Source organism: Xenopus laevis, chromosome 3L (genome assembly GCF_017654675.1).
Source record: "Xenopus laevis strain J_2021 chromosome 3L, Xenopus_laevis_v10.1, whole genome shotgun sequence".
Classification (NCBI taxonomy): Eukaryota; Metazoa; Chordata; class Amphibia; order Anura; family Pipidae; genus Xenopus; species Xenopus laevis.
In genome coordinates, this window is record NC_054375.1 from 5,459,068 (window position 1) to 5,475,213 (window position 16,146).

General features: G+C 44.6%; 1 protein-coding gene across 8 annotated transcripts in view; it reads right to left on the reverse strand.

Annotated features, from left to right (window-relative positions):
* Positions 1-16,146, reverse strand: part of LOC108704339 (diacylglycerol kinase iota) — a 119,231-nt gene that overhangs the window by 22,546 nt on the left and 80,539 nt on the right. For 4 of the 8 annotated variants that reach the window (XM_041585884.1, XM_041585883.1, XM_041585882.1 and 1 more), the window contains exons 18-28: positions 15,944-16,017; positions 15,617-15,728; positions 14,690-14,889; positions 13,635-13,697; positions 11,038-11,138; positions 8,008-8,087; positions 7,213-7,251; positions 6,560-6,629; positions 4,568-4,608; positions 1,925-2,052; positions 940-1,068 (exon numbers count right to left, since the gene is read on the reverse strand). In XM_041585884.1, the coding sequence (XP_041441818.1) occupies positions 940-1,068; positions 1,925-2,052; positions 4,568-4,608; positions 6,560-6,629; positions 7,213-7,251; positions 8,008-8,087; positions 11,038-11,138; positions 13,635-13,697; positions 14,690-14,889; positions 15,617-15,728; positions 15,944-16,017 (1,037 nt within the window). The remainder of the gene's footprint in view (positions 1-939; positions 1,069-1,924; positions 2,053-4,567; positions 4,609-6,559; positions 6,630-7,212; positions 7,252-8,007; positions 8,088-11,037; positions 11,139-13,634; positions 13,698-14,689; positions 14,890-15,616; positions 15,729-15,943; positions 16,018-16,146) is intronic. The other 4 variants (XM_041585888.1, XM_041585887.1, XM_041585886.1 and 1 more) reach the window with 1 other exon arrangement.

Genomic DNA, 16,146 nt, shown 5'->3' on the forward strand with positions numbered 1-16,146 from the left:
AGAGGAAAGTGTTGGAAGGGTTACTGTCTGCTCTCTCTCATTTCCCTACAGAAATAGGGATTGGTAGCACTAGATAGGTACCTAATATATAGAGACAAGAGGAAAGTGTTGGAAGGGATACTGTCTGCTCTCTCTCATTTCCCTACAGAAATAGGGATTGGTAACACTAGATAGGTACCTAATATATAGAGACAAGAGGAAAGTGTTGGAAGGGTTACTGTCTGCTCTCTCTCATTTCCCTACAGAAATAGGGATTGGTAGCACTAGATAGGTACCTAATATATAGAGACAAGAGGAAAGTGTTGGAAGGGTTACTGTCTGCTCTCTCTCATTTCCCTACAGAAATAGGGATTGGTAACACTAGATAGGTACCTAATATATAGAGACAAGAGGAAAGTGTTGGAAGGGTTACTGTCTGCTCTCTCTCATTTCCCTACAGAAATAGGGATTGGTAACACTAGATAGGTACCTAATATATAGAGACAAGAGGAAAGTGTTGGAAGGGTTACTGTCTGCTCTCTCTCAGTTCCCTACAGAAAAGGGGGCTCCCTCGTTCCTCCCCCTTCCCCCTTATCTTCTTTTTCAACACGACTAATCAGATCCCCCCCCACCTGAAACATAAAGGGAATTAATGCTTGCTTGATTAAAAAGCAGAACGTATAATTAATTTTCCCGCGCACGCCAGCAATTACAATCTCATTTTCTCAGAGCCCTGAGGATGTGCCTGGAAATGAAGGGATCGCGGGCAGAAAATTCCTTTATTGACACTGATTGTGCTCCTCTCTAACATCATTGAGCAGGTTTTTAAATTGTGTTCGTTGAAGGGAAAGATTTTCCAAAACTATAAAGAAATATAATGTACTATTTATAAATTAGTCTTTATATCTTGTATCTCCTATTGTTTGTCTTACTGTCTCACTGACTGCAGCTCTTACTTACTGTAGTGCACTAGATGGGGACAAGTCTTGCCGTTTGTCTAATGTTTCATATTGCAGAGACCCCCATCCTGGCACACAGCTGTCACTTACTATCCTCTTACGGCACGTTGGGGTCCACCATTCTGATGGCCTGTGGGAGAGAGAGAAAAGGCACATTCATATAGGGAGAAATTGTCAGAGAGATCCCATAAAACAATGACAGCATAGGTATTCCCTGTACTAAGCACAATTCAGCAGGAACAGCCCCTAAGTTTGCTCATAGTCTGTACAGAGAGATCCCATAAACTATGGCAGAATAGGTATTCCCCTGTACTAAGCACAATTCAGCAGGAACAGTCCCCTAAGTTTGCTCATAGTCTGTACAGAGAGATCCCATAAAACTATGTCAGCATAGGTATTCCTTGTACTAAGCACAATTCAGCAGGAACAGCCCCTAAGTTTGCTCATAGTCTGTACAGAGAGAGCCCATAAACTATGGCAGCATAGGTATTCCCCGTACTAAGCACAATTCAGCAGGAACAGTCCCTAAGTTTGCTCATAGTCTGTACAGAGAGATCCCATAAAACTATGGCAGCATAGGTATTCCCTGTACTAAGCACAATTCAGCAGGAACAGTCCCTAAGTTTGCTCATAGTCTGTACAGAGAGATCCCATATAACTATGGCAGCATAGGTATTCCCCTGTACTAAGCACAATTCAGCAGGAACAGTCCCTAAGTTTGCTCATAGTCTGTACAGAGAGATCCCATAAAACTATGGCAGCATAGGTATTCCCTGTACTAAGCACAATTCAGCAGGAACAGTCCCTAAGTTTGCTCATAGTCTATACAGAGAGATCCCATAAAACTATGGCAGCATAGGTATTCCCTGTACTAAGCAGAATTCAGCAGGAACAGTCCCCTAAGTTTGCTCATAGTCTGCACAGAGAGATCCCATAAAACTATTAGCAGCACAACTTGCTAAAGTGTTGGGTCCCCATTTACTCACCCAGATGGCTGCTCCACCACAAGGTCTGGCATTCCCATTCCAGTGCTGCCCTGGGGGGTCCCATCAGCTTCAGGGTCAAGAATGAAGATCTCATCGTGGGAAATCTCAGTGACAAAATGCAGATGTTCCTAAATAAAACAGCGACAAATCCATCAGTCCTCAGGGACATCTTATGTGGTAGGGGGTCCAGGGTTAAGACTTTGCATGAAGGTATCATTTAGGTAGGACTATGCTGATGGGGAGTTTTGGGAGTTGCAATTCAACAACAGCCGAAAGGGCACAAGTTCTGCAATCTACATTTGTCAACATTTTGACTCATCACTATTTTAGCCTTTAAGTGTCATCTTGCTCTACGGTCTCCATCTAGTCTCACTTTCTCCATCTTGTCCTACTTCTCCATCCTTCTATATTGTCACCATCTTGTCCTACTGCCTCCATCTTGCTCTACTGTCCCCATCTTGTCCTACTGTCTCGATATTGTCCTATTGTCTCTACCTTGCTAAATGTCTCCATCTTGCCCTATTGTCTTCATCTTGTCCTACTGTCTCCATCTTGCTAAATGTCTCCATCTTGCCCTACTGTCTCCATCTTGCCCTATTTCTCCATATTGCCCTACTGTCTCCATCCTGCCCTACTGTCTCCATCTTGCCCTACTGTCTTCATCTTGCTCTATGTCTTCATCTTGCCCTATGTCTCCATCCTACTCTACTGTTTCCATCTTGCCCTATGCCTCCATCTTGCCCTACTGTCTCTATCTTGTCCTACTGTCTCCATCTTGCCCTACTGTCTTCATCTTGCTCTATTTCATCATCGTGCCCTACTGTCTCCATCTTGCCCTACTGTCTTCATTTTGCTTTATGTCTCCATCTTGCCCTACTATCTCCATCTTGGCCCACTGTCTCCATCTTGTCCTACTGTCTTTATCTTGCCCAATGTCTCCATCTTGCTTTATGTCTCCATCTTGCCCTACTATCTCCATCTTGTCCTACTGTCTCCATCTTGTCCTACTGTCTCCATCTTGCCCTACGTCTCCATCCTGCCCAACTGTCTCCATCTTGCCCATCTAAGCATAGTTTCTCTATGTACTGTCACCATTGTGCGGCATCATTCTATTGCTCACAATCCTCCCACTTCTAGACCTTTGTCTTCAATCACATTTTTCCCCCAAGTCATTTGAATTTGTAGATCCCAGTGCAAAAAACACAAATAAATTCCTCATTCCTAACGAGTGAGCCGGAGCTGTAACATATCGCAAATGTCAAGAGAAAGCAGGTTAATGAGTGATTCATGGAGGAGAGAGAAGCGTCTCTTACAGAGAGGTCACCGCTAAGCGCAACAGTCATTAAACATCTAAATGGGAAAACCGCATTCAACAGATCTTTCGGCAACATTAATTAGACAAATTTGTGAACTATATATAGGGAGGTAGGCATTAACAGGGAAAAAGTTCCCCTGCCTAGTTACCCATAGCAACCGAGATGTTACCTTTTATTGGTCTAATGCTATCAATAGCATCAATGTTGGAAATACTTTTATAGAAACTAGGGAAAGACCTGCAATAGGAATATCATGGCACATTGAGGCTGGGGCATGATATTTATTTATTAAAGGGGTCTTAACCATACAATTTCCCCTGCAAGGAACTTGTATCCAGTAAGTGGCCTCCTTCACTCTACGGATGGTTCTGCTGAATTATTTAGCACCAGGTGGTGCCCAATGGAGCGGGCACATCTTTGCCCTCACGCTGGTTGGAGAGGCATGTCTCTGGTCTAGGCTAGATTAATAAAAGGGATTAGTGATAACAAAGTTAATAGTTAGGGACTGAGTGAGTCATTTGTTTCCAACCAGGGGCCCTGTCAAAATTAACCCCGAGAGGATGGGAACTGGCCACATAAATAATACACTGGGAGACAGGAGCACAGCAATGATAAATGAGACAATTACCAAAGAGATAGGGAAAGAAGCCGCCATCGTGAACGGTGGTATAAAAGGCAAAATGGGTCAGAACGCTGAGGGACCCTTTAAACCTAAAACCCGAACGGGGGGGGGGAGATGACTCAATGTAGCTGAAAGAACATTGGCTTAAAGGAACAGACACTTGATTCTCTACCACCCCCTCCTGCTTCTAAATGCTTCCCGAGAAGATGTTTTCAATTCAATAGAAATGGACCCTCCCGATCCATTTTTGAGCAGCTGGGGGAGATATCTGACCATTTCAGAAGTCTAAAAATGAACAGCAAGATGGGCCCAAAGTACAAGGGATTGGGCAGAGGGATAATAATTAAGGGGATAATTATAAGTGGAAATCGATAAAAAGAATGTCTAGACTAGTGATGGGCGAATTTATTCTCCAGGCGTGAATTCGCGGCGAATTTGTGCGATTCGCCGCCAGCGAATAAATTCGCGAAACGCCCGCGAAAATTCGCGGAACAAATTCGCAGGCGTCAAAAACGGATGCCGGCGTCGAAAAAACGGGCGCCGGCGTCAAAAACGAGACGCTGGCGCCGTTTCGCAAATTTTTCGCCGTTTCGCAAATTTCGCACGAAATTCGCAAATTTTTCGGCGAAGCCAAACGGCGCAAATTCACCCATCACTAGTCTAGACAGGACCTTTAAAGGGAAAGGGAAAAGCAGAGCCACTTACCTGAGATCTGTCGATACGATAAAACCGGTCAGCAGAGGTAGCTGTGGGAGAACAGAACAAAGATCAGAGATCATTTAAATGGGCAATGCTGGGAATCACTGTGCAATGCTGGGAATTACTGTGCAATGATGGGAATCGCTGTGCAATGCTGGAAATCACTAGGGAATCACTGTGCAATGCTGAGAATTACTGTGCAATGCTACAAATCGCTGTGCAATGCTGGAAATAGCTGTGCTGTGCTAGGAATCACTGTGCAATGCTGAGAATTACTGTGCAATGCTGGGAATCACTGTGCAATCTTGGTAATCACTGTGCAATCTTGGTAATCACTGTGCAATCTTGGTAATCACTGTGCAATCTTGGTAATCACTGTGCAATCTTGGTAATCACTGTGCAATCTTGGTAATCACTGTACAATGCTGGTAATCGCTGTACAATGCTGGGAATTGCTGTGTAATGCTGGCAATCACTGGGCAATACTGGGAATCGCTGTGCAATGCTGGGAATAACTGTGCAATGCTGGGAATCATTGTGCAATGCTGGGAATCACTGTGCAATGCTGAGAATCACTGTGCTGTGCAATCCTGGGAATCGCTGTGCAATGCTGGGACTTACTGTGCTGTGCAATCCTGGGAATCGCTGTGCAATGCTGGGACTCACTGTGCTGTGCAATCCTGGGAATCGCTGTGCAATGCTGGGACTCACTGGGCAATACTGGCAATCGCTGTGCAATGCTGGGCAATACTGGGAATCGCTGTGCAATGCTGGGAATAACTGTGCAATGCTGGGAATCATTGTGCAATGCTGAGAATCACTGTGCTGTGCAATCCTGGGAATCGCTGTGCAATCCTGGGAATCACTGTGCAATGCTGGGAATCACTGGGCAATGCTGGGACTCACTGTGCTGTGCAATCCTGGGAATCGCTGTGCAATGCTGGGACTCACTGGGCAATACTGGCAATCGCTGTGCAATGCTGGGCAATACTGGGAATCGCTGTGCAATGCTGGGAATAACTGTGCAATGCTGGGAATCATTGTGCAATGCTGAGAATCACTGTGCTGTGCAATCCTGGGAATTGCTGTGCAATGCTGGGAATCACTGGGCAATACTCAGAATCGCTTTGCAATGCTGGGAATCACTGTGCAATGCTGGGAATCACTATGCAATGCTGGGAATAACTGTGCATTGCTGGGAATCATTGTGCAATGCTGAGAATCACTGTGCTGTGCAATCCTGGGAATCGCTGTGCAATGCTGGGAATCACTGGGCAATACTCAGAATCGCTTTGCAATGCTGGGAATCACTGTGCAATCCAGGGAATCACTATGCAATGCTGGGAATAACTGTGCAATGCTGGGAATCACTGTGCAATGCTGGGAATCACTGTGCAAGCAATCATTAATGTCTCGCATTTACCAAAAGAGACTGAAATTTAAAACTGGGGACCCTACGATGTCCAATAAACAGTCTACAGGGACCGGCAGAATCCTGAGCTTAGTAAGAGTGTGACCTGGGACGATAAACTAAACATTAAATATCAAACAGGTTTCCTCCAGTTTCTGCAGCCCAGGGCAACCAATAAACAGGCAGCATGAACTGGGCCCCAGTCTGAAAAGCAGACATTTGATTGGTAGTTGTGGTTTACTAGACCTGCAATAAACACCATGCCTGTTATAAAATTACCCCTTAGTTAACGTTTCTGTTTCAGTTTTTTGACACAAACTTCTTATTTTTGCCCACGACCCTCTTGTTGTATTATAAGCCCCATATATGACCTTGAGTGAAAGGCTGATAGGGGGATGGTAGACATCCATAATGTCAGCATCTCTAACCCTGACCCTGACCCCAGTCTCCAAATTCCAGACGCGTGTCTTTTTCTCATTTTATTTTTTAAGAATTCAGTCCTTGGGAAGGGTTAACTGCAGACAATGGGGAGAATGGGGCAAGGCACATGGAAGGTGAAGAGAGAGAAAGTAGCAGAGAAAATTCACCATCTAGGAAGCACCAACGAGGGTTGAGTCGCTGAGCAGAGAGCAACCGCGGGAAGGAGCTATCGTGATCCTATAGGGGAAAAAACAGGGAGAAAGGGGGGATTTTAGGGAAGGCAGCTCTTACATTTATGAATATTGTTGACCTAAAAATAAAACTGTTTATTTTCACTTGTCTAGAATATGATTGTCTGTCATTCAGTCACAGTTCCAATATCTAGATTTCCACTCTAGCTGACAACCTTTCTGGTGTCTCTAGAAGAGCAACTACCCAAATCTTACCCCAATCGGCCTTCAGGTTGAACTTCCCTGCCTCTACCTCAGTCTATGACCTCACAGCAACCAGGAGGTAACATTTACTGACCACCCTTATCCCGATGAACCCTAGATGGTCCCCAAGTATGTGGTTCCTCCATCCAACCAAGGATAAGTCTTACCACCCAGAATTGATTGGAAGGCCCTGATAATCCAAGACATCAAGACTTGCTAGTCAACCAGTTGATAGAAGAAGTCAAAGTCATACATGGAGAGGCCGAGTCATACATGGAAAGATCAAGTCATACATGGAGAGGTCAAGTCACACACAGAGAGGTCAAGTCATACACGGAGAGGTCAAGTCATACATGGAGAGGCCAAGTCATACATGTCCTTCTTACCTGGCAGTGATCTCGGTGGGGTGTCACAGAATGTAGATCCTAAAAAGAAGGCATAGTTCAATGTCACAATCACAGCGAGCCCTACAGTAACGCCTGCCCTTAAAGAACCAGAGGGGTTAATGTCCGAGCCCAGTGCAATCTCCTGAGATGTTTACTGGCTTTTGCAAAAAAAAAAGGCAATTAAGGTTTTTGCAGAAAAGGCAATTACATTTTGTAAAGAAAAAAAAGATGCCAATTTATCAGCCGGCCTGAAAATAAAGTCCAATTTAAACTTGCTGAGATAAGGGAACCAGGTTAGTTGGCTATCGCCGTGTGACCTCATTTTCACTATCACCATGTTTTGCCTTTTTAGCATAAAATATCTTGTTTCTCTTCTTATTTGAGCCATAATTCCCAATTGGCAAGGGCATAACAGAGATAGCAGATCCAACAGCTGTTGAGGGGCCCGAGTTAGGGTCATCAACCAATGGAGGTAACCTTGAAGGACTTCTTGAGGTTCTTCATGTTCCTCTTGATTAACTAAGGAACTAAGGCCCCTCTAATGCCTAATCTGCTCTACATAGAAGCTCTTTGGGGGGGTTCATGAGTTCTAGAGCTTTGCTGTTGTATAGACTTTGCAAGACAAAAGTAAGGAACCCAACTTAACCAAGATATTTAGCTTTCAGCACTATGAAAGCTTCCATGTCCTAGAAGACTTGTGGTTGATTCCCATTACAGTGCAGTATTTACAGCACAAAATAGTATGGAGAAAATTGAGCATCAGGGCTGGAATAAGAAAGAAGGGGGGGGACTTACCTCTTGGAGGCGGTCAATATACATCCTGCAGGTCTCTAGGTCACAGTCTCCCCGTACCACAATGATACCCAGGGGAATAGCTGGCAGAAGGAAGCAGAAAAAATTTGGGCTGCTATAAAAAAAACAAGCATGGAACAAGGACACTCACAGGGTGTTTAGATTGTACCCTTATTTCAAATCCCCCATGGTCTATTGAAATTCAGTTTAGGCTAATTTTACATGATCCTAGAAACCAGTGAATCACCCCAGGTCTAAGGGAGCCCCAAATCTCACACATGCTGCTAAGTTCAAAGCCAATGTGGGCCCCTGGCCCTCCATCTCTCAGTTGGACCATTTTATCTTTCTAGAGAGTTGTAGGCATTGATAGTGCTGGTAAATACAATGACGTGGAATAATTCCCTTCTTGTCCTGCCTTTGAGCTCTTCAAGCTTGACTTTGTCACCTCCTGCAACGCAGCAAATTGGCTCTACAGAGAACAGGCTCTGGGGCCAAGCACCGCCATCCTCAGAACATGCCGATACGCTCAACACTCAACATCATTTTTAATCTTGTCCTCCCCTTATGGTCCAGTAATCCCACAGCTCAGGGTTTAATCAAACCCCCTTCTCCTTTTGGCCTCCCTCCATCTCCTCATTATTGTTATCAGCGAGGCTGGAGATGAAGGACCTAATTGCTTTAATTAGGACTGAAATGTGGTGGCCGGCAATGAAATACTCCCACAGCTCAGAGCTTTCTATCCAAGAAGCAAGGGAGGAAGGAGCAGCGATGAGCAGAAAAGATAAGAGGGGTCCCATGTTTTTTTAAAGAAGACCTGGACCTTCATGGTGACCCTTGAGTTAAGCACATGAGCAGATATGACCATTTGACCAGACTATTGGAAAAGTGGATTGTGAGTAATTCAGCCTCAATCTGGAATGCAATGTTGGCCAATAAAGACTAGATGTGGTCTTTGGACAGTTGGTGGAAATATGGGAAGATCCCAGAAGGCTGTTGGGTGCATTGGATAATGAGATGATTGGCACAATGCATTCCATTTAGAGTCTGTTTAGCTCTAAGATGCAAATGTCGGGTTCTTTTAAGCCCACCCACAAACACATATTAGGTCAAGTTGCTAAAGTTGCCCATTTGGATGCAACAAATTTCATGTGTTACTGAGAGAACACCACCGTGATCTACAGCTCATTCTCTCAAGCTCAGAATACACACAATTAATTCAAAAGATTCCCTTTAAGCCAAACCGTCCTAAAAATGTATCTCATGTATCATGTCACCCACCACTCATTGCATTGGAAAGATATATATAATTACTCTGGGGGGTCAATGTGTGATATTTAAGTCATTATAGGGAATGTATGTGATAATTGAGCAGGTTAAAATGTCTTCATATATCTAACCCGGGTCCAATAAGAGGGTTCCAGATATATAGAAATATTGGGGTAACAGTTACTATGCTATAGTTCCAGGGGTACCCAGGGCACAAATAAGCACTCACCCCAAATCTCCCCCTAACTGACCTTCAGACTGGGCCCCCTTAGCTCATAACAAGGTTACAGATATATAGAAATATTGGGGTAACAGTCACCCTGCTATAGTTCCAGGGGTACCCAGGGGGCAAATAAGCTCTCACCCCAAATCTCCCCCTAACTGGCCTTCAGACTGGGCCCCCTTAGCTCATAACAAGGTTACAGATATATAGAAACATTGAGGTAACAGTCACCCTGCTATAGTTCCAGGGGTACCCAGGACACAAATAAACACTCACCCCAAATCTCCCCCTAACTGACCTTCAGACTGGGCCCCCTTAGCTCATAACAAGGTTACAGATATATAGAAACATTGAGGTAACAGTCACCCTGCTATAGTTCCAGGGGTACCCAGGGTACAAATAAGCACTCACCCCAAATCTCCGCCTAACTGGCCTTCAGACTGGGCCCCCTTAGCTTATAACAAGGTTATAGATATATAGAAACATTGGGGTAACAGTCACCCTGCTATAGTTCCAGGGGTACCCAGGGTACAAATAAACACTCACCCCAAATCTCCCCCTAACTGACCTTCAGACTGGGCCCCCTTAGCTCATAACAAGGTTACATATATATAAAAACATTGGGGTAACAGTCACCCTGCTATAGTTCCAGGGGTACCCAGGGTACAAATAAGCACTCACCCCAAATCTCCGCCTAACTGGCCTTCAGACTGGGCCCCCTTAGCTTATAACAAGGTTATAGATATATAGAAACATTGGGGTAACAGTCACCCTGCTATAGTTCCAGGGGTACCCAGGGTACAAATAAGCAGTCACCCCAAATCTCCCCCTAACTGACCTTCAGACTGGGCCCCCTTAGCTCATAACAAGGTTACAGATATACAGAAAGATTGGGGTAACAGTCACCCTGCCATAGTTCTAGGGGTGTTCGGTGTGAGAGGTACATGGATCCCCTTATTATAAAGCTTATAAAGCTCTGGGCTTGTAACTCTCAACTCGCTATGAATAATGAGTCCGGGGGATGAACACGACTCTATTAAACTGTTATCAGCGCCGCTGATTAATGACTTTTACAGTCACCCAGAGAAAAACTTCATTATGGCTGCGGAGAAAGAAAGAGCGGGGGCCCCCCAGCTGAGTTTTGTACAAGCTACAAAGCATTTACATTGGATGGGGGGGGGCTGCAACTTTCTTTAGAGCTCCAGTTCCTTTATATTAGGTGTTGGGTCCCCCAGGCGCCTGACTATTGTTATGAGCTCATTTCACTTTTATGAAGCGTTGGGATGCGCTGAGGCCCCTGGGTAATGAATGCCGGAGCTACAGGAGTAAAAATGGGTTTAATGCTGAGATATTGGGCGAATAAAAGGGAGGTGTAATTGCTTTTTTCTGTCTCTCTGAGGAAGGGAGCTGCCATATTAATACAGCTATAATCTCTGCAAGGGATCATATTGAATCACCCCCCCTATCTTATACTGGGGCCCCCTCTCCTTTTATTCCATGGAGCTGTAAAGGGGAAGCAAAGCAGGATTTATGGACAGACTTACAGGCGTCTCGGAGTTTGTCCTTTTCATAATGCATCCCCTCGTATTCCTGCAGGCGGACCCTGTTCACTCGAATACGCAGGCGATCCGGCACTGAATGGGGGCTGGGTAAGAGAATAAAACATTGTCAAAGCAACAAACAAATCTAAAGACCAATTGCAAATTGATTACCTGTCTGGGTCGTAATAAAAGGTTAATTTAACGGTGAACTGCCCCTTTAATTTTAACCAGGTCACTGACTCAATCAACAGCCTGGCTCTTCAGTAAGTAAGATCCTAGCAATTTAAAGGTCAAACAAAGGGGCGGAGAACAAGGGGTTAAGCAAATCCATAGCACAAATCACAATTGCGGATTCCCTTAGAATAAGAGTTAAGATTTTATGGGACCTGCCAGAATAACCTGAATGAACTGCGTGAGCGACCCCTGCTGGAGACACTGAGATACTGCAAGTTGGGATAATCGACAGTTGCCCGGTTTGGGGCAGGGACCTGTGAGGTGCAGCTGTTGCTGAACTACAATTCCCAGAATTCATAGCTGCTGCTGAACATTTCACATTTTCCGATTGAATGCCAGAACATAGGTTCAGAAATAGGCTTAGAGATTGGAATGGATGTAGCTGGGCAGACGGATATGTAGATGGGTATAGGGACATATCTACATTGTCAATAGACAGACAGACAGCTGGCGGACGATGGCACATGATAAGTGGTTGAACAGACAAATACGCAGAGAGACAGTGGTATATGGATAGACAGAGTGACACACACACAGATAGAGTTCTATGGACAAAAAAAACACACTTAGAGAAGCCTATGGATAGACAGACAAACAGCCACAGAGAGACAGAGAGAGACAGAGAGGTCTATGGATACACAGAGACACGTAGAGAGACACTGGTATGTGGATAGAGAGAGAGAAACATATACACAGACATGGATAGACAGACAACAGTCACGCAGATAGAGGTCTATAGACAGACACACACAGATAGTTGGAGATGTATAAATAGTAAGAATGCACCGAATCCAAGATTCGGTTCGGGATTCTGCCTTTTTCAGCAGGATTTCAGCAGGACTTTGCATATGCATATTAGGGGCAAAGCAAGGAATTAATAAATGTTTTCCCCTTACCCCCCCCTAATTTGCATATGTAAATTAGGATTTTGTTCGGTATTCGGCCGATCTTTCACGAAGGATTCGGAGGTTCGGCCGAATCCAAAATAGTGGACTCGGTGCATCCCTAATAAATAGACACACTTCTTTTTAGAAGATCAATTTCCCCTTGCAGGAACGTTTAATATTTCCCATAAGTCCCTGCGGGCGCAGCAACTCCCCAACTCTGTAACCCCGAGAAGAAGGGGGGGAGGCAGCAATGATAAATGGGGTATAAAGTACAAGACAGAGACAGAGACAACAAACATGCAAAGCTCATTAACTGTTCTCTGGTTCCCCTACTTCCCAAGGGGGGCAGCATAGCTGCTGAACTACAACTCCCAGCACGTCACCGAGAGCAGTAAGATGGATGTGATAATAAAGCCAGAGACCAGCTGACATTCTACTTCTAAATAATAGGGGTTACTGCAGCTCCACATCGCAGCTTCAGACTGTATTAGTACATTATCTGCTGCTTGTTCATCCTATCTAGCAATCTGGGCAGACTCACTTTCCTTGTCATAGTCTCAACCCAAATGCCTGAAAACCACTCCTAGATTCAGCATCAAAGTGAGCCTACCCAGCTTGAAGCTTAGGATTTCAGGCAACATTATGATTGGCTGCCACCAGGCCTGTAACAAATATACCTATAACCAATGTAATTAATATATAATTAAACTCACTTTAGAGATAAATTAATTTTCAGTGCAATGAGACAAAGTTGGGTAAAAGTTTCCCAGAATCCCAAGGCCCTGACCGAGCAGGAGACCAGTGAAAGCGAGTGATGATATTGACACAGTACCTTTGAAGGATAAGTAAACCTTAAAAATATGTGAATGTAAAATTGATGAGGGGGCTATTCTAAGCATTTTTGCAATTTACATTAATTATTTATTTTGTTTTGATTCCAAGATATTAAGGGATACATGTGCTGTTAATATGAATGAATTTTGTTACAACAGCGCCACCTGCTGGTCAGTTTCCCACCAGTCTGACCAGCAAGTAGTCAAGGAAGTTGTCAGGAGAAAGAAAGAGGCTGATGTTCTTCTGCTTAGGAATAAAATTATAAGCCTTTCTCACATCTTTCCTAAGCAGAAGAACATCAGCCTCTTTCTTTCTCCTGACAACTTCCTTGACTACTTGACTACTTGCTGTTGGAACAAAATTCATTTATAGTAACAGCACATGTATCCCTTAATATCTTGGAATTTAAAAAGAATAAATAATGAATGTACATTGCAAAAGTACTTAGAATAGCCACCGCATCACTATTACATTCACTTATTTTTAAGATTTACTTATCCTTTAATGATAAAATCTCATATAAAGCAGGGGATTGTGCAAGATGGAACATCATGGGGGTACAAGTGGTGTGGGTGCCGATAAGCAAGGGAGTCTGGAACCTCGGAAGTGGAGCGTACATAATGAGAAGCAGCATGGAGTACTTACACGGAGAAGGAGTCCGGGGGAGCAGAGACGCGCCGGTGGTCGGCCGAGTGCACTTTATGGATACTTGGGTGGACAGCACAAAGCCAGCACAACAAGAGAGGGCACAAGCCAAGGAGAAAGCACATGAGAGAAGGGAGAGAGAAAGAGACAGACACACAACAGTTTAACGGAGACGAGACGAGTGAGTTCCACAGAGACTAGCGGGCATGAGATGGAGCACCTTTGCCTCTAACTGGCAGCTGGAACAAAGAGAAGACCACTAGCCATCCATTTAGGATATGTCTGGCAGAAATGGAAAACATAGTCCAGGAACCTTCTCCTTTATGCCCTCAAACTCCCATAGCTCAAGTTATCTAATGCCAATCCCAATATCTAACCTCTTGCTCATGGCATGATCCTTTCAACCCTTCACACTGAACATCTCCTCACCCACTGGAGTCACATGGGGTGCCATCAACTTTGAATTAGGAGGAGAACAAGCCTAAAGCCAATCAGAAGATCCCAACATTCAAAGGGGCAAAGCAATTAGTCAATCAGACCAGAAGAACATCTACTTTATGAATGGCTTGACTTTTGCTCATGGGCTCTGCTAGAGATGACCAGACAATATGGCAGTCAGTAGTGACTTTGGTGGTGGTTCTAAAGAGGCAACTAGACCAAGACAGCTTGAGGGTGTAGAAGAGAAGGCGTTTTACCCTTAGCCTCGACTATACCCCCTGCTGAATGTTCTCATTTACATACATTCCTGGATGTTTGTAGTTATAGTTGTAGTTATGTAGGAACGATAACCTGGAGCTGCACCCAAACTTCTATCCCTGTGCCCCTATATGCTAAGGTGGGTTCTGCTATAGAAAATAATTATCATGATCTCTATTAAGCCAGGGGACCACCTATAAACCCCAGCAATGCCAAGAGTCAAATGAAGGCGCAATGACAATGATGGGAGAGAAGACCACATTGATACAATGAGAACCAAAGCCAAAGCTGATCACATGACTTTTTGCTTCCTTATTTGTATGATCTCTGTATTACCCATGGTGACACTTGTGACTTACTCATTAAGTAAGGGCATGGAAGTCCTCCGCTTGCTCTTCTGCACCATGTTGGCCTGATTCCTTAGGGATATCCGGATGAGGGAAGGTGCAAGTCGACATGGCTCTCCATCTACCTGCATAGGGATGGCCTTGTACGTCAACAAGGTCACCTCCCTGCACTGGTGCAGCCTCTCTCCATGACCTCCAACCTGCAGGGCAGCCTAAAAGGGAATAGGGAGAGAGTGAGTTCTAGGGATACCCAGGATACAAATAAGTACTCACCCCAAATCTCCCCCTAACTGGCCTTCAGGCTGGGCCCCCTTAGCTCATAACAATGTTACAGATATATAGAAACATTGGGGTAACAGTCACCCTGCTATAGTTCCAGGGGTACCCAGGGCACAAATAAGCACTCACCCCAAATCTCCCCCTAACTGACCTTCAGACTGGGCCCCCTTAGCTCATAACAAGGTTACAGATATATAGAAACATTGGGGTGTCACCCTGCTATAGTTCCAGGGGTACCCAGGGTACAAATAAGCACTCACCCCAAATCTCCCCCTAACTGACCTTCAGACTGGACCCCCTTAGCTCATAACAAGGTTACAGATATATAGAAACATTGGGGTAACAGTCACCCTGCTATAGTTCCAGGGGTACCCAGGGTACAAATAAACACTCACCCCAAATCTCCCCCTAACTGACCTTCAGACTGGGCCCCTTAGCTCATAACAAGGTTACAGATATATAGAAACATTGGGGTAACAGTCACCCTGCTATAGTTCCAGGGGTACCCAGGGCACAAATAAACACTCACCCCAAATCTCCCCCTAACTGACCTTCAGGCTGGGCCCCCTTAGCTCATAACAAGGTTACAGATATATAGAAACATTGGGGTAACATTCACCCTGCTATAGTTCCAGCACCCATAACTTAGTAGTAACTCACCAGAGAAGCCATAGTAAATCCGATCACCTCTATATAACCATCATCATGTCTCTGGGGCTCGAAGTCTCTGTGGTCGCTGGGATTACCCCAGGGCATTGTGCCAGCACAGTACCTACAATTAGAAGGTTATAGGCAGTACAGGGGAGAGTACAGGATCCCCAGCACTTATAGGCTGAACTTTTTATAACGTGATATATTTTAATAAAGTATCCTTGTCTCTTTAATGTCCTTGTATCTAAGTAGTGACAATACAACAATGTACAGTCTGCTGCGCTTTCTATAAGAGACATTATCTCTCCCTGCAAAGCTCTAGAGACTCACACCTACCTGGGGATGTTCAAGAAGACAATACACTGGAATTTCAACTCTTGGATTTTCGGGGTGAGGTCGGTGCCGTCGCACTGCAAGAAATGATGGGGGTCTGTAAAGGCATTGAATAATGAAGGAAAGTGCATTTCCTGGTACCTATCTACTTTCTCCCAGTCATGTGATTCTCACCCAAAAAAAAGAGTCATAAAGGGGTTGTTCAC